At 43.3% G+C, this 24,200-nt stretch overlaps 1 protein-coding gene across 5 annotated transcripts in view; it reads right to left on the bottom strand.

Moving 5' to 3' along the window:
• Retreg1 (reticulophagy regulator 1) overlaps positions 1 to 24,200 on the bottom strand; it is a 135,245-nt gene that overhangs the window by 12,512 nt on the left and 98,533 nt on the right. Inside the window, exons 1-2 of one of the 5 annotated variants that reach the window (XM_028767655.1) lie at positions 19,959 to 20,026; positions 11,918 to 11,923 (exon numbers count right to left, since the gene is read on the bottom strand). The exons of 2 other annotated variants lie outside the window; for them this stretch is intronic. In XM_028767655.1, the coding sequence (XP_028623488.1) occupies positions 11,918 to 11,923; positions 19,959 to 20,011 (59 nt within the window). In that variant the 5' untranslated portion in view covers positions 20,012 to 20,026. Of the gene's footprint in view, positions 1 to 11,917; positions 11,924 to 12,215; positions 12,235 to 19,656; positions 20,169 to 24,200 lie in introns of those variants that run through there. 2 more of the 5 variants (XM_028767652.1, XM_028767654.1) reach the window with 2 other exon arrangements.

Below are 24,200 nucleotides of genomic sequence, written 5' to 3'. Positions count from 1 at the left end.
GATAGATAGATAGATAGATAGATAGATAGATAGATAGATAGATAGATCTCAGTGCCATTCACTTAAGTTTTCTTTAGTCTTTTTAGCAAAGTACTGATCAACCCTTAGCCTCAAACTTCTTTGCCAACAGCTGAAGAATTTATGGTCTGTAAACATAATATGATGGCTCCCTGGACACGCAGCCCCTTTATCAACAGGAAGGAGCTTTGAATTGAATTTTAAGCCAATATCCTTGTTTTTTCTGCCTCCATGGTCCTGGTAAACTATAACTAGTCATGTGCATGATGTGTTGAAGTCCACCCTTCAGAGTTTTTCATTCCTGGTGTCCAGTTTTCAGGCTACTGAAATGGGCCTGGGCCTCACTTGAGAAGTTCCTGGCAGAGCAGTTTGGGGGGAATAAGTGTCGGGCACTCTGAGCCATGTGTTTCTTACCCTAAAAGTCACTGCTAGCAAATAATATAGAAGTACTATTTTGAGAGAGAGAGAGAGAGAGAGAGAGAGAGAGAGAGAGAGAGAGAGAGATTGATTTGCTATGACAAGATGGTATGTCAGGGGCTAGATTTACTCCCTTCCCTGGACATTAGGCAAAGAAGGAGAGAGACATGAAGAGCCAAAACTCTTATGATTGCCTAACTCACTGCCTTAACAGTTCCCAGAACCCAGAGCAGGGAGAAGCCACGCAGGTGGGATCTGTCGTCTCCCTGAACTGATCCAAGAGCAAGGAGTTTACAGGCCCAGAAGTAGATGAATAGAGAGTGCACTTAGTAGGTCTGCAAGGGAATCTCCTGACATTTTCAGCAGAGGACTGATAAGTGTGCCTGCATGAGGAACTCAGACAGCAGAAAAGGGTTGTAATGAGCGCACAGAAGCCAAGAAGACTCCTTGTCCCACTAACTCAACTAGAAAGTCCTCAAAATCCAGTCATTGATAGAGCATCCAATGAGGTCTTGGCTCAACAGCCAAGAAAAATTATCTCTGAACTAAGCTCTGCCCTAGACCTGGGGGCAACTTTTACAACCAGGCTCCCAAAGGGCAGCCCTGATTCAGTTGTTCAGTAGGTTTCAAAAATTCAAATAGGCCTGGATGGCTTTAAAATAAACAAACAAAAAACTTTTGTGTGCGCCTTTTGCGTTATTTTGTACTTCTTTTCCTTTAAAATTATAGTTATTGGGGCTGGAGAGACGGGTCGCCAGTTAAGAGCATGCACTGTACTTCCCTAGGACCAGAGCTTAGTTTCAAGAATGCCCACTTCATGCAGCGCACAACTGCCTGAAATTCCAGAGCCAGGGGGATCCAACTCCTCTAGCCTTTTTGGATAACTACAGTAATGTACACAGACTCACACAAAACAGATGATCTTTAAAAATATAAAGTTAGCAAAAGTAAGGCTTGAGATTTTATTTTTGTTTGTTTGTTTCAGGTTTTTTTTGGTAGCTCAGGGTGGTCTTGAACTTGTTATGTAGCTAAGGCTAGCCTACTACCCTTGATTCTCAGATTCTGTACTTACAGAATGCTGGAATTATAGGCACGTGCTAACATGCCCAGTAAAAGGTGCTCGCTGTAGTTTAGCACTTAACCTGATGGAATTCTCATGTGCTGCCTGTGGCTTCACGGTGTAGGACACAGTGTTCTCCATTAGGGGGTTCTCTAAGATTAGGAAACACGCCAGTCAATGCGCTTTAAAAATAAACTGTCTGAAAGAGGGAAAATGTGCTAGCTAGGGTTTGCCCGCTAACAACACTCATACCGAAACAAGTGAGTCTTGGTGTCATTTTCAAAAAGTAAGATCTCTTGTGAGCACCTCACTCCTCGTATTCCAGTGTGTACATACCGAGTACGCTTACTGTTACTACTCCTTTTTTTATTTAAATATTTATTTTTAAATTCCCCAGTGACTTTTTTTAATTTAAATAACTGTTACTATTCCTGACTCCAGAGACTTCAAATGAGGAGGCATAGCCCTCAACCAGTAAGATTACACATGGTGACATAGTGCCTGAGAACACACTAATACATACATGACATACGTGTGTGTGTGCACACATACATATACGGTGGGGGGACTTCACACATGAAAGTTACCTGTTAGAAATAGCTTTTAATATCAAGCTACTAGAAAAAAAGTTAATTTGAAAACTAAGTAGGGGGTTGGATAAGAGAGACAAACTTGGTAAATAAAAAATGTCATGTTTTCATTGCTGTAGATCTTATGGGATAAACTCGTAGCTGTGTGGTTAAGTGAAAAGTATATTTAAAACTGAAGAGTATTTTTCAAAACAAAACATATTTTTAACATATCAGAATTCAAATTCTTTCACATATTTTTAACTTTAAGTTAAAGGAGATAACTACCAAAGAGATGGGGAAGAGAGAGAGGAAAAACTAAGTGTGTGTGCATGTGTGTGCATGCGTGTGTGTGTGTGTGTGTGTGTGTGTGTGTGTGTGTTGGGGGAGGGGCTAGAATATAAATGAATCTTGAAGGTCCAGTTTGAATTCTTGGTACTGCTAAGACCAAGAAGCAACGTACAAGGTTAGGCCATCCACAGACTAATGCCAACTTCCTTTTACATTAAACTGTTTTTCGGTTTTAGTTCTGACATTTGTAGCAAAATAAAGTACTAACACTTTTTAAGCTAAAATAACGGAAAACTGTACGTTTTAAATTATGAGGTAGACAACTATTAAAAATAATTATAGAGTAAGATTACACGGATTAGCAAGACTTTTTATTTAGGTAACTTTTTTTTTTTAAGTTGAAAAGAGCCAGGGAGATTGAATAACAATTCAAATAAACACCCATTTCAAGTCCAGGGTGTAATGCAGCATGAACCTACCACAGACAACACCTTCCAGGGGACAGGCACTTTTGCTCCTCTTAGAAACTCAATAACCTCATTTAGTCATCACATGTGATTTATTATAGCCCAGGTTACTGCCTAAGAACTTGAAGTCTAGATTCTTCACCTACGTGGCTCAAGGTCACAGCACAGAACACGAGCGACAGGCCCAGGAAGCACACCGTCCACACTGGAACATACAGATCACTTCAGAGATGAATGGCGAAGGGCATTGATCCCTAACTACAACTGAATGAATCAAAACAGAGACCTGTAAAGAGCAGCCCTGGTTCTGGGCCAAACTTGGACCTAAGGAATCAAGGAGACAAGGTTTCTTGTCTCTCTTTCAAGCATAAAAGCAGTTTCTATGCAGTCCCCACTAGCAATCCTACAGTCTGAGGCCAGCTGCTCAGACTAAATGATATCCTTCTGGATAATGGTGGCCATGACTGCGGTCTGCTAAGCGTTCCATCGGCGAGCACTGTCTCAGATAATCACCACATGGTCCTTTCCCCTCAGCAAGTCATCTCAACACCCTGCAAGTCAGGACTGGTGTGCTGCTCTCCACTTTACCCCAGAAAATGGGGCTGAGGAGACCTGTTACTGACAGCCGTGCTTTTTATATTGTTCTAGTGCAGAAATTCTGTGGTGATGGGTTTATGATAATTTGTAATGCTTACTTCCCATTAGATTTTAAATCACATTAAAAATTTCGTGGACACTGTTCTGACCTCTCTGAGACAAGCAGAAAGGGCTAGGGATATAGCTCTCTTGGTACAGTGCACACACACTTTTCTGGTAATTTTGTAGATTTGTCATAGTCATGTGTGAATCTGTAATCCAATCATCATTTTAAAACATATTTAGAAAGTTCCTGGCAGAGCACTCTGGGAGACTATTTCACAGTGTGATTTTATTAGAGATGGGAAATATATATAAATCGAAGCTAAACAGTATTTTTCAGAAAGTTAGCCACGTCACCGTCCTATGTGACAAGCTTTTAAAAAAGGATTGGTAATAACTTGTCACCTAGCAACTGTGACAAACAGCTGGTACGGCCCTCACACCTATAAATACATTTTGGCCTAGAGACCTTTCATTCTCAGTGAGTGACTCAGAATCTCATGCTCACTGCTGGTGACCATCTGTTGATGCTAACTCCTGTTGAATTTTTCTTAGAAAGGTCAGTCAATATCTGGTTACGGACTTTAACATTTCTTGGTGTAACGTGTCGGAATTTTTCTTTTAATCCTCTGGAGACTTGCTACGATGCCCTCTCTGAGTGAATATGTGTAGGGAGAGGAACGAAGTAAGAACAGGGAAATGTCTCTCTCCACAACACAGAATTAGAGCCATGACGAAGCACATGGGATGTGTCAACTGGAGGATTAAACAACCAAGCAGGAGATTAAACAATTACAGAGCGCTCAGAGGAAGCTCTCGCTTTCTCAGGCCAATTAGCCAAGGAGCAGCTTCTCCCAGGGACAGGGACAAAGAGGCGCCAGCTCAGTGCCTGTTTTTCTTACCCATGGAAGCTGAGTCCAACCTTCTTAGGGCAACTTAGTGTTCTGTTTAGACCCCTTATACAGAAACACACACACACAGACATGTACACTCGTGCACGCACACACACACACACACACACACACACACACACACACACCACTCCCCTCCGCCCTCCCTCAGTCCCTCCCTAATTTGAAAAGGAGAAGGAATTGGCCACTCCTTGAGACTGTCCTTTCCCTTGTATCTCAAACTAAGCAGTGCCACTTTGGGGCAGGGAGGCACTAACTATCTAAAGCACCATGTAGAAGGATGCTTTCTTTTGCTAGCTGTGATATCCTTTTGAAGTACCCGAGGATAAGGTCTCAGCCATTTTCAACCTTCCTCCCTTTGTTAGTGTTTAATAACTAGATTCTATAAGACAAGGTCCCAAGCGAGGAATTACCTTCCCAAGTGTAAGGCAAGCACTCAACTGAGACATGTGGAAGAACTGCATTCTCAACGGAATATTTCTGCTCTGCTAAACTCAAGCAGATTGTGAAAAAAAAAAAAAGCTACAATATAAATGGTGCAGGTGTTAATGGTAAATTAGCATAACACAGTGCCCACGGGCAGCACAAAGGGAAAATGGGTGCAGTATGAATTTGGGGTTGTGGAAGTCACCATCAAGAAAGCACATGATAAAATGTGACATCCCTTCAATGCTGCCACCCGTCTGGAAAGAAGCCAATCCATAAGGAGACGCCCTACAGTAAAACAAAACTGTAAACATAAAATTTTCCTGCCTAAGGTGGAGGGTGTTCCTATAGGGACATATCTCTTCCACCTCCTTATACACACAAATAGCAATAGGAATTTGCCCATGAATGGAAAGAGTTAGTCCTTCAGCATGTCTGAGTTGCAACACAGAAGTCGGCATGTATATGTATGAGGGGCTGCCTGCAAACAGCTGTTTAAAGAGGCCCTCCACTCCTTCATTTTCATCCACTCTATTTTTCTCCAGAATAATAGTGCTTATTTGCTGCAGAAGCCTCCCCTTGAAAACTGTGTGTTCATAAGGGAAAGGGTCAGTATAAGAGAAGATGGGGACAGTCTAGGCTGAACCATACCAGTGACAGAGACTCCCGCTCATCGCCAGTCCTCCTTCATTCTTACCTGTGGGTGGCAGATACTTATCTTTGCCACCGGAGTAATCCGCTGGTTCAAGTTTCTGCCAGCGGTGCGTAGGGGAATTTAATGACGGCCACCTGCGATGTATGTGCGTGTGTAAAATGTCAAGCAGTGTATGGGAGATGATCTGCTAGCCAAAAGCACTTTCAGGAAATCACTTCTGAGATATCGGAGAGCAAAAGGATGTTGTGTATGTGCCCGCCCACCACAGCTCTTGGATGCAATCGATCTACCTATTCCTCTTCTCCATGGGGGCACTGTTTACTGGACATGTCTGTAGTAAAATGACTTTAGATGCCTTCTGTTTGGTACACAGGCACCTACCGATGCACAAATACACATCCAGTAAGTAATAATTCTTCGACTTTATGTTTGTATGCTGTATGTTGCTTACATTAGTGAGACTAGAAAAAAAAAAGAATATAGAGAAATGGCTTTCTGGTCTACCTCAATCATTTACTTTTCCTGGGTGAGAAGCATCCAGAACCACAAAAACAGAACTACTGTGGAGCATCCTTTACTGAGCCTGGCCATCTCAAGTACTGTCTCCACACAGGCAAGTAGATCAGTTTTATAGGGTGTTGAACATTTTTATCCTAAACTTCTTGGAACCCATATCCTTAGGTGAAGGCTACAAAGGTAATGAGTCTTTGGGAATGCAAACACAGCCAAATAAAACTAATGGGGCTTGCTGAGGGGGAAAAAAGCTGCCTTTTTAAATGAACAAAAAAAGTTTAAATAATCAATATACAAAAGAAACAGGGAGAGATCTTTATCGTTCCTTTGTTAGATATTCTATGCTTTGAGGCTTCTTGGCTTTTTGATGATGTGATGGTTAGTGTTAATTATGAACAGGATTCAACCTAGAATCACTCTGGGAGAAGGGCCTCTAAGATACCTGTGAGGAATTATCTGAATTCCATTAGCTGATCTGAGAGGAGCTGCCTACAGTGGGCAGCACCATTCTCTAGGCTTGGGGGCCTGGACTACACAAGTGAAACTGGTCAATCCCAACAAGTTTGGAGGGATCCCTCTACCTATCACAGCCATAAGACACCCCAGGCAAAGTTGTTATATCAATTTCCCGAATGATACTTTTAAGATACAAGGGGATGGCTTGTGGAAGAATGAAACACTTCTCGGAATTTTGTCATTAGTCAACTCGCTTGTATCAAGAGTAAGGGAAATGAGTGTCCTCTTAAGCAATTATGATAAAGGCTGCGAGAGACGGGGACAGGTAGATTGACAGCACAGCTCCCACTGTTCAAGACTCCCCATGAGGAATCTGAGCTTCCTGTATATAAGGAGCTGAATATAAATAGACATCGAGTGATTTATGGAATCATGGTCCCCTCTAAAATATCAGGGGGGCCCTGGGTTATATACTTCCAAACCTTCTGAAGTCTGAAGTCGGACAAAACTGAATACTTTAAGTCCTATATTCCTATGAAATGGATATTTACTTTCTTATGAAGAATGGATTTAGAGCTTTGTATTAAGTAGAGAAGAAAATAATATGCAATGCCAACACCACCGCTTAGAACATCCCTGTGATTCAGATGGCAGGGGCATCTGGGACAGCAACTATCTGTGGCCCTTCAAGTGCTATCATAATGTCAGATATAAAGCCCCGAGGTACCCAGACAACGGACCTCCTGCTATCCTGGAAAAATGTCAAGACTATTTGACTTTCTGGTGTTAGAAGGATATTAAAATGTAAAATGTTACAATAGGTTCTATCAATGCCTGTGGTTCTGTCACAGAGAGAAGTTAAAACCATGAATTATTTCATCTTTCATTCATGATGGACTGCTCCGATGTCTCAGGTGATTTTCTGGCCCTTAGGTAACTATGGGCTGGGACAGCTGCCCTGATGTCCTGGTGATGTCCTGATGATGGCGTGATGATGCCCTGATGCCCCACCTTCCATAGCGCCACAGGCTCAGTCAGAGGACCACTTTCATACTGCTATCTTCCCCTGCACTTTTTTCCTCATTTGACAAAGTCAATAAAATACAGATCAAAAACTTGTGCATGTGATTAGGGCAAAGATCACGGACTTTATTGTAAACATAGCCTGGAGACCCCAGAGATTGGAGTTAGAGTATAAAGAGAAAATATAGCAAAACATTGGTTACAACTAACGAACGTTAGGCCTTAACCACCTTGAACAATTAAATCAGTCTCAGATTTCCACGGTAGGGTTTTAAAGACTATCATCTCCTATGCTCTGGTATCACCAACAATGGTCACTTGTAAGCTTTTTTTTCCAGTATTTTGAAGCAACTCTTAGTTCAATATGGTCTAGGTTATGTGTCAATTCTAAATCATGTTAATCAGAATATGGGGGCTAACTAAAAACCAAGGAACAAAGCAGTACAACCCTGAAGGTATACAATTGAATCCATAAATTTGGGAGCGTATGTGTACATTCTAGGGACTTAGAAAGTCATGAACTAATGTAGAGCTAGGAACAAAGACTTATTTTCTTACATAACTACATTTATGTAATAATTTCTTAATTCTATTTTTTGTTGTTGTTGTTTGTTTTTCGAGACAGGGTTTCTCTGTGTAGCCCTGGCTGTCCTGGAACTCATTCTGTAGACCAGGCTGGCCTCAAACTCAGAAATCCACCTGCCTCTGCCTCCCAAGTGCTGGGATTAAAGGTGTGCGCCACCACCACCCGGCAATTCTATTATTTTTAATTTCTAACTTTACTTATTTACAGATGAGTAAAGACTTCATGCCATAATTAATATTGGGACTTTTCAAATATTTATCTCTCTACCCTTCGGGATTATTTTTGTCTATATTTTTAATAATATTGTTTAATGATGATTAATTCCCTGAGAGTTTCATATAATGTATTTTGACAATATTCATGCCTCTATACACTCCTACCAAATCCTCCACCTCCCTCTCCACCCCACTTCATAGCAACTTACTCTTGCCAACTCTCTCAGATGCCTTCAACTTAACTTTCATAGAAATATCCAACTATACATGGTAAGATGTGTTTGTCTAATATAACAAATGTCAGAGTAATAGAGGCTTAAGCAAGAGAGCAGGTCATTTCTCTATGCGACAGCTGAACCTGAAAGTCCAGGGTTGATATGGGCATGCCCATGCTGTTAGACTCCTGGACTCTTTCTGTATAGTTGCTCAGTTATTCTCAAATGGCCCTTCCTCCAAATGGTCCAAGACAGTTCCTTTAGTTCTTCAGTTAACTCATTCGCATCATCACCGTAAAGAAGAAAGAGCACTGAGGAAACATTCCCCTTTCTCTCTAGCGTCATGGACCTATTATACATTGTATACACAGCTTCCAGTCACCTCCTTCCAGTTAGAAATGGTCACATAACTGTAAGACATTCTAGAAGAGAGTTTGGCTGTTAGTGGCCATGTTCTAGCTGAAACCAGGATTCTACTACCAAAGGAGGAAAGGGACATTAGTTATTTGGGAAGAACTGGCAGAGTACCACAACTACATTCTGTTGAATCTCTTACTTCAGCATTTTGCATAACTTAAAATTAAGCCTCACAGTTAGCGGCACAGAAACAATAGACACAAAGAGATGTGAGCATAAATCCAGCTAATTTAGAAGTCGCGCACCTCGAATGGTGGAAGCAGTTATACATCAGAGCAGCGACAGGCAAACATTTTCAGTAAAGGGACAGGAAGTAAAAATCCGCTGGGTATATTTAAATGAAAGAGCATAAGAGTGATCCAATAAATCTTGACTTGCTCAAACAGGCGAACCACAGTGGTCTACTAGCTCTGGATGTCACAGGCCTCAGAAACATGGCTTGAATGTAGTGACAGACACAGATGAACCCAGCAACCAGGAACCAGGAAGAGACTTGCTACTAGGGCAGCCCTCCTATTTACTGAGACTGTACCAAGGGCTAAAAACGACATTAGCACTCTATTACTTCTTGTCCACACAACACTGGACTGGTTGAGGAAAATACTCCAGAAGACAAGCAGATACAGTGAAGAAAAGCAGCACCCAGATCAGAATTCATCCCTTGCAGCTTCCAAGTCTTCCCTCTTCCAGACAAAAGAATGTTTACCTGAAGTCAGCTGTGACTCACTACACTGGGGATATGGACCCTGAAGAGGCTACCTCCTATAGCCAGACAGGAGCCCCAGTGGAGTGATAGGGACACCAACCAACTGACAAAACTTTTGACCCAAAATTTATCTTGTCTATAAGAAATGCAGGGATAGGGAATGGGGGATGGAGCAGAGACTGAGGGAATGGCCAACTAATAGCCAACCCAACTTGAGGCCCATCCTATGGACAAGCATCAATCCCTGACACTGTTAATGATACTCTGTTATGCTTGCAGACAGGCGTCTAGCATGGTTGTCCTCTGAGAGGCTCCACCCAGCAGCTGACTCATACAGATGCAGACACCCAGAGCCAAACAGTGGATGGAGCTTGGGGACTCTTATGCAAGAACAGGAAGAATGATTGCAGGCCACAAAGGGGACATGACCTCCACAAGAAGACCAACAGAGTCAACTAACCTGGACCCTTGGGGCTCTCAGAGACTGAACCACCAATAAAAGAACATACATGGGCTGGACCTAGGCCTCCCTGCACATATGTAGCAGATGTACAGCTTGGTCTTCATGTGGGTCCCAAACAACTGGAGCAGAGGCTATCCCAAAAACTGTTGTCTGTCTGTGGGATTTGTTCTTCTAGTTTGTCTGGTCTCAGTGGGAGAGGATACGCCTAGCCTCAAAGATTTGATGTGGGGTGGGGGGAGGAGGAAGATACCCAGGAGGATCCCCCACCCTCTCAGAGGAGAAGGGGAGGTAGGATGGGAGGAATGATTGTGAGAGAGAGTGACCGGGAGGGGGGCAGTGAGCAGGATGTAAAGTGAACAAATAAAAAATAAATAAATAACGATAATAAATAAATAAATAATGATAATAAATAAATAAATAAATAAATAAATAAATAAATAAATAAATAAAAGCAAACTTTCCTGCAGCGCACAGTCAGCCAAACACATGCGCACAAGCTCCTGTCGTGTCACGAAGGAGCAGAGGAGCCCTGCCAGGCTTGCCATGTAACACACTGCAACGGCAAAGCTTAAAATAGTCCTGTGCCGGAGGTTTATGCTGGCTTTAGCAAGGAGGTACCTAACCTTCAGCTTTGCCTGGGTAGCAACTGCCAAGGTCTAAAATGCTGGAAGGTCCATAACTAACAAGCCGCTGTAAAAATGAGGGTACCATCACAGTCACTGAATAGTTGCCGGGTCTTCCAAAGATGAGAGAGGTGGAGGAAGACATCGATCAATCATCATCCCTCTCTTGATCTTGCTCTGAGGCAAACATGTACCATTGCTTCCCACACACGGCTGACTATGCTAATGTGGTACAGCACTCTTTCCAGAAAGTTCCCCACAAGGCTTCATGATCCTTATCAGAGCCCCACGCACCTCTTCCAGTTTTATTAAGAGTTGGCACGGGGGTGGGGGGTAGCCAGGAAGTGGGATATCATTTGAGATGTAAACGAATGGAATGATTAATAAACAAACAAACAAACAAATAAATAAATAAATAAACTTATATGATAATTTAAAAAATATACAAAAGAGTTGGCAGAGGGAAAAGAAGCTATGGGCCATCAAACCCAGACACTCGGGACACACCAGTTCTCTATCCTATGTCCTTACCCCTCTTCTGACAAAGGAAGTAACAGTTCTTTCCCTTCCTTGTCAGTGCCAATGTTTGCTGTGTCTGAGACAAGCTGGAAAGCCAGTCCATTCGTTCTAGGTTTGTAGTTAATCCGAATGTGAGTTCATTTTATAAGGAAATACACATCTCCTAGACTTCCTTAGCAAAGACAAGTAGGCTCCTAAAGGCAAGCTTCCCCAGTATCTCAGGATGAGAGGAACAGGACCGTTTGGAATCTGTCCTGTTTACCCAGCTATGGAGGGAGCTACATCAGCCATTGGGGAGTGGTCCAGCTACCCCAGAACTACTGAACACACGCTGTAGAATATCATCCTTGTGTAACCTTCTCTGCCTTTTCTAAGAACATACGTACATTTTTAATCCCCTATCCTTACCTAAGGGTGGAGTCTATACATTTTAGGACATACTTTTAAGATGCACCACAGGAAAATGGGTTTTTCAAACTGAAACACTTAGAAGTTCAACTAGCTCGGAGGGAAATGTCACATTCTGAGTCAGGAATATTTGCATGTTGTTGCCTCTGCTCTGTTTACACAGCTAGCAAGGGGCGTCATCATCACCATCACAGTAATTACTGTGTGATGCTCATTAACACCATTGTGTGGGGGAGTGTGCCCAGCTCTGGGAGCACCAGTCTCCACCCCTTGCATCCCACCCCTTGAACGCTGAGGATGAACATGCAGAAAACCTTCACGACTCACTGGTGCCAGGCAGAGGGAACATTCTGGGCTTTGCTTCTTTCCATCACCTCTTTCCATATTAGGCACAACTGCAGACTTCCCTCCCTGGGCAAAGACTCTGCTGCAGTCCAGTGATGCCTCTCTGAGACACTACTACAGGCCACGGTGCCAAATCTTTAATAGGCCTGGCTGGTGTTTACCCAGTGAGCGGAGATTACACGCAGACCATGCCAACCCTACACAAAGAAGTCTAAAGTAGAAAAGAGGCTTGCTCTGGATGATTCTCAGAGCCTCCTTTTAAGGTTGTCTCACCTGTATCCCTAAGGGGAGGGCTAATTGATCCACAAGAAGCAAAGCAGTAGAGCTGTCTTCCTAGTCATCGTGCTCCTCATGTGTCTCCAGAGACAGCTGGGACATTCCTGCCCTCTGGTTTCCCAATTTCAGCCTCAGAACACTTTGTGACCTAGATGTACCACAGGGATTGCTACATCCAGGGTTTGCCCCTTGGCTTTCTTAGTTGCCCTTTCTCAGGCTAGGATTCTGAGGCAGCAGGTGTCTGGGAAGGGAGATCACTGAAGACAGGAGGGGAGCATGGAAAGATTAGAGGGAGGACTGAGGATCGAATCTGAGGCTGTGAAACAAAGTGAACTGGAAAGCATGTGTTAGGGTCTTGCTCAGTTTCCTCCTACTGCACAGTCCCGAGATGAGGTCATTCCTGTCCAGACCAAAGGGTCTGGGCACAGTATTCCCTCATGAAGTCATTTTTATTTTTCCTCTTGTTTTCTGGTGACATCACAAATAATTGCTGGGGGAAAAAAAAGCCATACGCAGTGTTTAAAGACTCAGGAATTCTTCCTCTAAATCCTCTCCCCGTCTGGCTCTTGTTATATAGAGAGAATTTAGGCTGCAACAGGGACACCCAAACACAGACAAGCTAAAACATCTGGATTTCAGCCGAAAGAGAAGTTTGGTGGCTGAAGAAAAGACCAATTTTCAAAGCAACCTCTCTGCCCTGGATGTTGGCCCTGTAGTTTTTCAAACACAAAAATGAGAAATTGAGGCACTGTATTTGAATCCCAGACCTTTGGCTGGTCTTTAGGCCAGAACGAAGCCCTTTTGTCCTCCAGTCTTAAGTTCAAATTATCAGGACTAAACATTTAATGGTCTCTGTCTGCATGCATGTTAAATGAGTGCAAAGCCCATAATAAAACCATAGACACAAAATTCGTATTTGTGGAGCACACAAACTGGCTTTCTGTAACCCAGCACATGAGTCCCAAGGTAGGGTGAGACACTTGGAGTCTGAGATCTACCCAGGCTCTCGGAGTTAGTGCCTTGGGACATAACCCTGAACACGCAGATGGAGGATGACCCTGAGAGATTGAGGCAAAGGACTATAAGGGAAGGACAATGGTGATGCCATGAAGAAGAACGCTCAGAAGTTCTTTCCAGCATCCTCTTACTGTTAGAAGAGACACATGATATTCTAGAGAGAACCCTGGTGTCTTTGGGGGAACTGGAACCAATATTTGTGGACAGGAAGAGATGGCTGTACTTTTACTCACTCAAACCTTTAAACCTCATGATCTGGAAATAAGAATGAGAAAGTCCACAGTGCCCATAAAATGAAAGCAAGCCAATGTATAAGAGAAACATGCATGCTCTGACCTTAAACCTTTGTGGGTACTCATGGCCTCACCAAAATGATGCTATAGACATCCTGGCTTTGCCCTGAGAATCCATAAGTACCATTAGACTTTCAGGCCCATAAGATCCATATCCAAGAACACAATGAATCCAGACTGACCATATTCAAGGGAGAAGGATATGCTTGACCTGACTTTGTACAGAACAGCTTCTGGCTCACAGTAATGAAGGTGAGGGGCCTTGGAGGTCCTCCCTTGTAGATACTGAGAGATAGCTGTACTTTTCACTCAATGAAGCCTGTGATAACACTAACCAAACATGGTTTCAATCACAGAAGGGGTCAACAAGGCTAACCACATACCCCGCCATCCCATCCGAAACAGGGAGAACAAATAAACCCTCCAGAGCAGACCCTCCAGGAACCCTTTCCAGAGCTATTTGGGGAATCTGGAGATGAGGTGATTCTGCACCCCTCCCACACAACTGAGCCACCATCTAGGGAGGTGTGGATTCTCTTGTTCTGTCTACCTCTGGGATGTGCACAAGGATTAGGTCACAGTGAGTCTAAACTCAGACGTGACCTATTTAGTGTTGCTTAAGGATGTGTGTCACTAACGTTATTATTTACTACTTCTGAGAACTTAACAATGGGGCATTCATTCCATTGGGATAGGTGTCAAGATCAACAATTAATAAGTAGAACCTCATGAAACCGAAAGCTTTCTGTAAGGCAAAGGATAGTGTCATCTGGATAAAGCAGCTGCCTGCAGAATGGGAAAAAACAAACAAACCCTTTTTACCAGCTTTATATCCGATAGAGGACTAATATACAAAATAGATAAAGAACTCAAGAAACTAGGTATCTAAAGTCCTAATAATCCCATTTAAAATGGGGTACAGATCTAAGCACAGAACTCTCAGCAGAGGAAACTGAAGTGGCTGAGGAACACTTTGAGACCTTCTCAGTAAAGGGTAGAATGTTTGCCCCCCTCCCCGAAAACTGGGGCTCTTGAGCCATTCAACTAACATGACATGAGGAGAATGACATTGTTTAAGTTTCTGGACCCAGCTCTTAAGAAAATGGCAGCTCAGTCCCTATTTAGAAAAAACCACAGTGCACCCTTGTTCATTAATGGGACAATTAATTTCAATAATGGGGAAATCCAGTGGATGGGATATTCTGCCAGGCTTTTAAAAAACATTTTCAAATTGTTTGGGTGCCATTAGAAAGCCCTCATAAGTGAAAACCGATACAGAAATATACATGTATGTGTACAGGTACGTGTATGTATGCATACCATATGCTTACCGTAACTGTCAAGAACATTCATCAAACTATAGTATAACTGCATGCTTTTAGGATACTGAGATTAGAGCTGATCTTTTCCGCCTTATTCTTTCTTTTCTGCAATAACAGTGTCATCTCCCTGAATAGCTAAAGAATCCTTCGATGGAACATCTTCAGTAGGAAGACTTCTTTTTTAAAAATCCTGAGAGTAAAGACTGTCCCTCAAGATCTGTGCCCCCCCCCCATATGTTCTGTATGACCCAGACAAACATATCATAAAGAAGTGAGAACATGAAATGTATTTTGATGTTAATTGGCCATAAAGTGTCGGAAGGGGGGCAAGCCCTCTCAGTTAGGACTTTGCTCTGTCAGTCAGCAGGGATACGCTGTGGCCCGTTGGTATTGTAAACTAGAGACTGTCGTCATATTTTAGTGAAGGCAGCAAAGAGCTCATCGCCCTGAACCTGTAGATCACAGGTCAGCTCCACCAGGGCCGGGAATGCCAGGAAGCTATTGAGGCACTGCGGGGCTTAGGAAGCATGTTGCCTACTCAATGGTGGTTAAGGAATCACCCGCTAAACAAACTCTCCTGCAGTAAGGACAGATTGTATTGTTCTGCATGTTCTTAATCAGGTTCAAATATTAGCCCAGCTGGGTCAAAGTAGGATTTCAAGAGTGATAAATATTTTCCATGGCTGTGGGGAAGAATGGAGAAAGATAAATGATTAATCCCCTCAACCAAACTCGACCAATGTCTGTGATGGCTTCAGGATGCAGAAATAGAGGTAGGTAGTCCTGGGAAAACTAAGTGCTGACTCTGACCTTGGCCACAATCGTTTGTACACTGGAGCTAGCCGCCCTAAGCTCACAAGAGCTACTGTGATATTTGTCTAACTCACTTTTCAGTGACCAGGAAAGAGTGTGAGCAATTACACCACAAGAATCAGCAAATGCTAAAGGACTGGGGGCTCCCTCCCACAGAGTGTGACTGTTGAACATCTCCCAGTAGTACCACTACTACCCAGGCCAAAATGGGTTCATCAAATGGCCCTCTCATTTATCTGCAGGGAGCTCAGAACCCCTTCTCTTTACGTGAGTGTCCCTTACTCTATCTGTTTGCACTGATTTCCAGATGAAAGGCCGATTCAAGACATTCAAGGATACAAAAGCTTAAATGTTTGCTTGTACGAATCCACTTCAACCAAAGGGCAAAGCACACCAAGCTGGGTTTGAGGCACTTGGTCAGCTTTCTGTACTAGGTCTTAGATGTTAAAGAAATGCATTCTCAGTAGGTAAGCCTGATCAGAAACATAAAATTGTACCTCAAATCTTGCCAGTCTGAACTGTTATAACAACGGAAACTCGAGAGTACATTTAAATCAATTTCTTTGAACCTTCCATTCAATGCAATTGCTAATAACATTCTCATACTAATTAGCCCCATTGCATGCTTAAAAGAGCCTTGGTTTTTCCTAAACGCAACAACCTTTCAAAAACCCAGAAACAAAGCCAGGCTCTACAAACCTAATTGGAAAACCGCCAAGTCTGGAATGCTCTAAAATTTGTAACTTTCTGAGGACTACCGTGATCCCACAAGTGAAAATTCCCACCCCCCACTTCATGGTCACAATGCAAGTCACAGACACGAGGCAAGCACAAAACAGTCTAGGAAATTAAATTCTAGGATGTGTAAAACATAAGTGGGTTTCATGTTTAGACATAGATCACATCCCCAAGATATCGCATTACCGACATGCAGATCTACCAAAATCTGGAGAAGGGATAGAAGACCCTGAAACCCAAGACTTGTGGCTGCAAGCATTTCAGAGAAGTGACGTAACAGCCCCATCAATCCAGAGAAGAGAACAACAGAAAATTCTGGAAACACAAACTGAATTCACAACTCTGGCCTTTGGGAACAAACTTGTACTTGCATGACAAGTAAAGTAACAGCCCAGGAGACTAGAATGGCCACGTTTTCCCTGTGAAGACACCTGAGCTTCAGCACGGAGGCTAAGCATTCTCTCACGTTACCACTTAGCCCTGTGACCTGCTCACTCCCGCTGGCCAATTATTTTACCCTGTGCATCTCTCCACTCAGACAGCTTGCTCCAGAACAGCAGGGTCTGTACCCACAAACCCATAACCCAACACGGTAACTAGATGAGCTTCAGAGTTTAACAGATTACTCCTCCATAAACAACCAAATGTGTGAACATAATTACCCTGTTAAAGTGCTCTCACGACAAGACGCGCTAAACGCATAAAGTGAGTTTCATGTTCAGACAGGTTCCATCTCCATGGCTCGGGGCCCATCTCCTTCCGTGTCATCTGGAATTGGGGATGGCTGATCCACTCACACCCACTTCACCTAGCTAATCAGGGGTACCTCACAGGGCCAGCTTGGCTGCTGCTCCAAGGCAGGAACCAAAGGAAGTTGGATAAGGAACCACGAGGCCTCGGGCGACAGGAGAAGCTTTCCCATATACCCTGAGCTAGTCTACCTCCCTGGTTTTCTCCCTTCTTCGGCATCCGGTGCTTCTTGCTTAGATACCTACTTTTCCAGGCCTGCTTCAAATGGGGTTTGTTTGCTTGTTTGTTTGTTTGTCTCTTCCTCCTCAGCTCTTGACCTTGAAACTGGCAGTAATTCTTCCAGCGTTCTTACGAACAGTGTTTCCTACTTGCTCAAAAGGATAGTTGCTTCCTCCATCAGGTGATGGTACCTGGAGCCACTGGACTGTGCGTCACCTAGCAGAGGGTACCTGTGCTGCCTAAGGCCCGCATCTCAGAGTGTGACAGGCATCCCTGTCACGTGAGCATCACCGTTTTTGTGAGTTTCGTTTTTATTAAAACATTAACCAAACTCTTATTTAGCTCCGTGGCAGTTAAGGAGCAATCTAGGACATCAAATTCCAAATTGAGAGGCAAGTAACATAATCAGCCTTGATGTGGGGTTCAATTAGGAACTGCTGCGATAAAGTTCAGAGAACATGCTTGTCAGCAGATTCGTGACTTATAATAGTTATTTCTTGTTTAGACATGGCACCGAGGGACTTATCCAGAGGCACGTAATCTCAAATTTAGCAAGAGGAAAATGTTCCTCCAATTATAAATATTTTATTTCTAGCCTAGTTCCAATCGTCCACCATTTCTACAGAGAGGAAAAACAAACAAGCCCAGGGGACAAAGTGAAGAATAAAAACCACCAAGTGCTGGAGACTGAAAGTTACCTCATCAGAACAAAAACAAGAGACAGGAGCATGTTACCTGAGAAGAATGAGAGGGGTTCTCAGTTGGATCTGAGTTATCACCAAGGAGATAACAGTAGTTGTCGTGTACAGATTTATGAGTGCGTGAACACGGGCTTCTTTTGATCTATTTAATTCTTTTATTCGTGAAACTTCCAGAGAAAAAGCTAAAGTTTGCTCAGTTCACATCACACAGAGTTCAAGATATTCCTTATCAACAACTAGTTACTATTTAATTTAATTTTGATAATGCTATTCCATGTGACAGCAGCCCTCAATTCCTCTCTGTGCCAAGTCTCCCTGCTGGAACTCCAGAATGATCAAGGTGCTGGGCCCCTGGTGTGAAATGCTTTATCAGTGCATCCCACTTGTTTAAAATGGCTGGTTGTCTAAACGTCTACTCAGGGAGCGGGTTTTACAGAAAAGAGAAAGCCTTGCTTTCAGGAATAGTCGGATGTCTGGGAAAGGAAACGTATGACACCCATGGACCAACCTACCAACCAGTGCAAACACTTAAATGTCTCTAAAAATGTTCTCTAAAGTAATTGATTAATCCATCAACTGTGCCAAGCACTGTTACAAAGGACATTGTCAGGTGCTTGGCTTAGTCTTATTTTATGTGAGAAGTCACTTGCTATAGCATCAATCTGTTTCTCTTCATTTAATAGAGTTTAGGGAAGATTAACACTAGAGATCTACAGAGAAATGCAGCCTTTAAGGCAACTGTCACAATGAGCTACATCACGCCACATAAACCACGCCACAGGGGCCACATAAACCACATCACAGGGACCACAGGGGTCACAGGGACCACAGGGGCCACAGGGACCACGGGGGCCACAGAGCCACGGTTTATAGAACTAGTCTGAGGGGCTCTTGTTCCTAGAGAGTTCTGTTTCTTTCGCAATAAGATGAATCATGATTCCTTCCTTTGTTTCATAATTTTCTTTCTACTTCTTCATATCCAAATTTTGGTTACCTCAACTGGAAATCCAATGAGGACGTGCAGCTGACTCCTATAATGTCAATCTGAGCTGCAGCGATGCATGAGCCAGTATGTGCTAATTCCCTGCATCATCCCCCTCCTGGTACCTGCTTCTTAGCAGTGAGCGAGCGATGAGAACACCTGAACCATGTACCACGTGGCAGGGAGCTCTTCATGCTCTTAAAATGTATAGTGTAAGAAGGATTCACATATCAACACTGAAAAGCTGGCTTAGTAGTCAACTCTCACAACTGTCTGTCAAATCTTTCAAATGAAAACTTAACAAAATTCATGAGCTTAGATGTCTACCACCGTCATCTCAACTTAAAAAGAAACATCACAAACTTCAAGTAGATTCCAGCTGTGTGTGGGAAGATGTGGTTTAAAAGTTCCAGGACATTATTTCCTTATTCGAGGAAAAACAAGTACTCCTTTGCAGATATTTCTAAACTCAGATTGCTAATTTTGCCAAAGATTACTTCCTAGAATTATCATTTTCACTTAAACATATTTAAACTTGTCAGAATATTTTTAAGATGAACAACAAAGGAAACAGACTCCAGAGAAATGAAATGTCATAATTACCTTCTGCCTGGTCCACAGCCGTCGCCTGCAGGCATTTCTGCCCTTTTACAATTAGAACTTGAGCCGCACCTGCTTGCCACAACTCAGACAGCTAGAGAATGCTGTCTTGTCCACAGCGCAGACTCTAAAAAGAGGGAAACCCCAGCAGGGGAATTCTTCCCTTTCTGAAGAAAAGTGTTCCTCCTCTACTGAGAAAGTTGGTGTTTACAAACTTCCAAAGTGCCTGTCTCCCGCCTTGAATGAAACCGAGGAGCAGACTATTATGACAGCCCCCTGCTAAAAATAAAGAGGTCACCTCTCACTCCCAGCACCGTGACAGGCAGCTGGGCAGGAGCGCTGCCCAGTCGCCCAGCATTTTCCCTGAAGTCCTGTGAGAAGGTGTCACCAGGGATGACTTCACCCAGCCGCCTGCCCTCCTTCCTTTTTTTTTTTTCCTGGCAAGATCTACCAAAAGGTGGAGTAGCCACAGGCAGGTTGAAACCTCACGCCAGCTATCAGATCTCCTTTGAGTCACAGGGGGGAGTTGGTGAGCAGAGAGAGAGAGAGAAAGAGAGAGAGAGAGAGAGAGAGAGAGAGAGAGAGAGAGAGAGAGAGAGAGAGAGAGAGGAGGAAGAAGAAGAAGAAAAAGAAGAAGAGGAGGAGGAGGAGGAGGAAGAGGAGGGAGAAAACAAAAAACAAAACAAACAAACAAAAAAAAAGGGTTGTCCTCAGCAAGAGAGTGGGAGGTTTGTTTGCATAATTCCTGCCACCCATCGAAAAGTCTCACTCAAAAGGAGGAAAACAAAAAACAAAACAACAACAGAAAAAAAAAACACACCATGGTGGGGCAATCATGTTGTGAGGGACATTGTTTTGCAAGAACAACTTTGGATCATCTAGATTTCCCAACTCAAGAAGCAAGCACAGGAAGATGAACCTGTACTCAAAAGCTCCGTCCATCCCCAGTGCTGCATGGTGGCCAGGGAGCAGCCAGGGCACATGGCCGGGTGCGGGCTCTGGGTGCCTGTTTACTCCAGCTCCTTGCTGTGCTGTTCTCAGTTGCTTCTCCCTTCACAGGGTCTAGCTTCCAAACTGCCAGGAGACTCATGTAATACTACCCCAAAAAAGCTTTGAGTAAAAACTGGAACCCATTTTCTTTTCTTTCTTTCTTTTTTTTTCCTGACTAAGAATATAAAAGAAGACTCAAAGCAAGATCTAATAGCTAAGAAGCGATAATTTTTTTCTTTTAAAAGCATGTACGCTCTCCTTGATGTATTAGTTAATCTTAAAGATGCCTTTTATGTGGTATTTTATATGGTATCCTTTTTATTAAACAACAAAAAATAGTTTTCCAGATCACTGAGGAATTGAAAAGTCAAAGAATTTAAAATAATTATTTGCTCTCTTTTGGAAAATGCTGGCCATTTTGTGATGCATGCATGCCACACTTTAAAATAAATATACTTAAATGATACAGTACTTCACACAAAATATGGTGCTTCAGATTCTGAAAGTCTAAGGTTTGAAGTACATCTACCTAAGGTAGGTCTATCTACTCAAATGCATAACTTGTACTTTAAAATACAGTGTATTTTATGCAGTTTTATGTCAGCCTTGTACAGTCACGCTAATCTCTGTGTTAAGCCAACGCTCATGTGTGCCCTGCCAAAGTGAGCTCTCTCAAATACATAACTTGAAAGCAAACTCAGATTCAGAGTTTTGTAATCAGTGTGGCAGTAACCTCACACAGCCAAAGCGACTTGCTAAACTACTAGACGTTGCAACCTCTTAGGAACTTCGAAGCTAAAATGCTGAAATCCACTGGCACTTGACTGAACTTGGCCAACACAAAGGGCTATTTCTACAGTCTTTTACTCCCCACCCCACACACATACACACACATGGAGACCATCCTTTTTCAGTACCAACAGTGTATATGGTACCTGCCCGTTAGTCACTTAGTAAGCATCCCAAGATATCAGATAGACTATCAAGGTAAGTGCAGTGCTTGTATCCAAGGGACCATTATCAAACCTACAGTAATGGCCTGAAAGACTAAGGTCAGGGATGCTCGTAATCCAGATACAGATACACACAGGCGCGCGCGCACACACACACAGACACACACAGACACACAGACACACACAGACACACATACACAGACACACACAGACACACACAGACACACACATCCACGACCATAAGGTGTTTCCTTTAAAATGATAAAGTGAAACTTCACGGTTTAATAAAATTTTGAAAACTGTGCTAAACTTGCTAAGATCTGTAGAACACTATAAATCTTTACTGTGCTTACTTCATAAATTAAGATTTATTTTATTTTTTTTCATGAATTAAGCTTGATCGTGAGTATGCATGGATGCTTTTCAAAAGCAGTGCATATAGGCTCAGCCGTATGCATGGATTCAGACATCCACTGTGGTCTTGGAATGTATCACCCATGGATGAAGAGGGACCGCTGCACTCAAGCCAAACTTAACCCTGACTAAACCGTTTCCCTAGAAGGTATGAGTAACGGCCATTAAAACAAGACAAAAACAAACAAACCAACAAATCCACTAAAACTTAAGACAAAGGGAAAGCAGGGTTCCTTCAGCTCACCCTGCGATCAGCTCAGTGTGGGAGGAAAGAACTGACGACTCTCCTTCCAGTCCTTACAGAAGCATGTAAGGCCGCATGTGTGGAAAGCTGTCCAAACTATTTTTTTTTAAAGAACATTACATGGCAAGATGAGATGAATAACTACTTTCTCTCTCTCTCTCTCTCTCTCTCTCTCTCTCTCTCTCTCTCTCTCTCTCTCTCACACACACACACACACACACACACACACAAAGCCACTAATGCTACAGGGGCCTCACCCTAATTAAATTGTCAACTTTTAAGTACCTCCCCAGAGGCCTCACCCCCAAATACGATCGGCCTATGAATTTGCCTACTGAGTTTTCCCTGACCGTGAACCACTTTCTTGAGAGCACATCTGAAACTCAGCCACTTCCTGCCCTCACCCCACATGACCATCCATTCTTGGCTACACATTCCCACTCTCTATACTGAAAAGTTAAATCCAGTCTCGCCCCTCTGCTGCAAAAACCCTTATATATTAGTCTCTTGAATCATCTGCCTTTCCACTCTGTCATGTCAGAATATATTTTTCTCCAGCAAAAATTGTCCCCAAGGACAAGCTAAGAACACAGACTTTGGACCTAGATGTGGGTCCCGGAGTTGCCCATTTCCCTTTGGAGTGAATTTGCAGGTTTTCCACAAGTTCCTGCATGTGGGTGGCATACTTAGTTTTCCCTGTGGAAATTCAACTGAGTGGGCATTGTTGCCTGGCAAGAACTTTGTGCCGAGAAAGTGACAATGTAATGTCGCTGTTGGTTTTATTAGCATTCATATTGCAGATTCAGGATGGATGGATTGGTAGGTTACCTAAGACTATCATTTAGTCAGTTATTCTAGAAGAGCCTCTAAACTCTAGAGTCTAGGAAAACATTAATCAAAATCCCTGATAATATCGCCACACTCAAATTTGGGTACTATATGTGGCTCCAAAGGGAACAAGCCTTCCTCTTTACACTGCTGAACCCTGGTTATCCTCAAATCCACATCTCAGGTTAAGGATGTTGTTAGACAGCTGCTGAAGAGAGGCATCTCTCAATCTCTCAGTGTGCTGGCCCACTGGAACCGAAACCAAACAAGAGGGGCTAGCTCAAGGAAGTAGCTCAGCCACAAGTGGAAGACAGAGGTGCTTCCAGTTGATATCGGATGGCATCCTGGGATGTTCGTGGCTGAGTTAGGGGAGGCCCATTCTCTTTCAAAGGCCCTGTCTGTGCCCTTCTCAAAGTCCCTCAGTGTTCTGCAGGCAAGTGAGCTCTGAGCACACCTCTGCACCAGAGGTGTGGCTTGGCTCTGGCTGGACCTCAGGTACCTACATCTGGAGAGGATTTCCTGGGATTTTCCTGTAGGTAGAAAGTTAAACTAGTGTAGCTCTAGGATGCTCTACAACCCACATGTCCTCAGTACTAAGACAGCCTTTCCCTGGACCTCAGAGAGAGATCTGGAAGCCTGACTTAGGATGGGCACCTTTTTGTCTCAGTCTGTCATCTCTATCTTTCTCATTGGTCGCCACCAGAATCCTCTAGGGTTCCCTCAGGGCTTTAATACCCTCAATATTTTACTCCCACCCACTTCTCACCCTTTATCTCAGATCCGCTCCCCCTGTCGCCTTGCAGAGCTGACCAGATCTCTCAGTTGAGGCCTCCTTAGGTGAGCACAGCCTGGCAGTCACTGCTGCCTTCTCTCTGTGTTCCCCTTACTGCAGAGGTAATATCTCGGGATGTGTGCTCTATCTGGGTTTTCTCTAGAGCACACACCTTAGAACAAAGAAAAATTACACAGTGACTCTACTATCCTGTCATTTGCCTCCTTCCCTTCCCCCATTCCAACCCTCCCGTGTACCCTCCCTGAACTCTCTCAAATTCATGGCCTTTTTCTTCAATTTTTGTTACACACACACACACACACACACACACACACACACACACACA

This window comes from Grammomys surdaster, unplaced genomic scaffold (assembly GCF_004785775.1).
Source record: "Grammomys surdaster isolate TR1022 unplaced genomic scaffold, NIH_TR_1.0 174, whole genome shotgun sequence".
Lineage (NCBI taxonomy): Eukaryota > Metazoa > Chordata > Mammalia > Rodentia > Muridae > Grammomys > Grammomys surdaster.
This window is presented reverse-complemented; position numbering and strand designations above follow the sequence as displayed.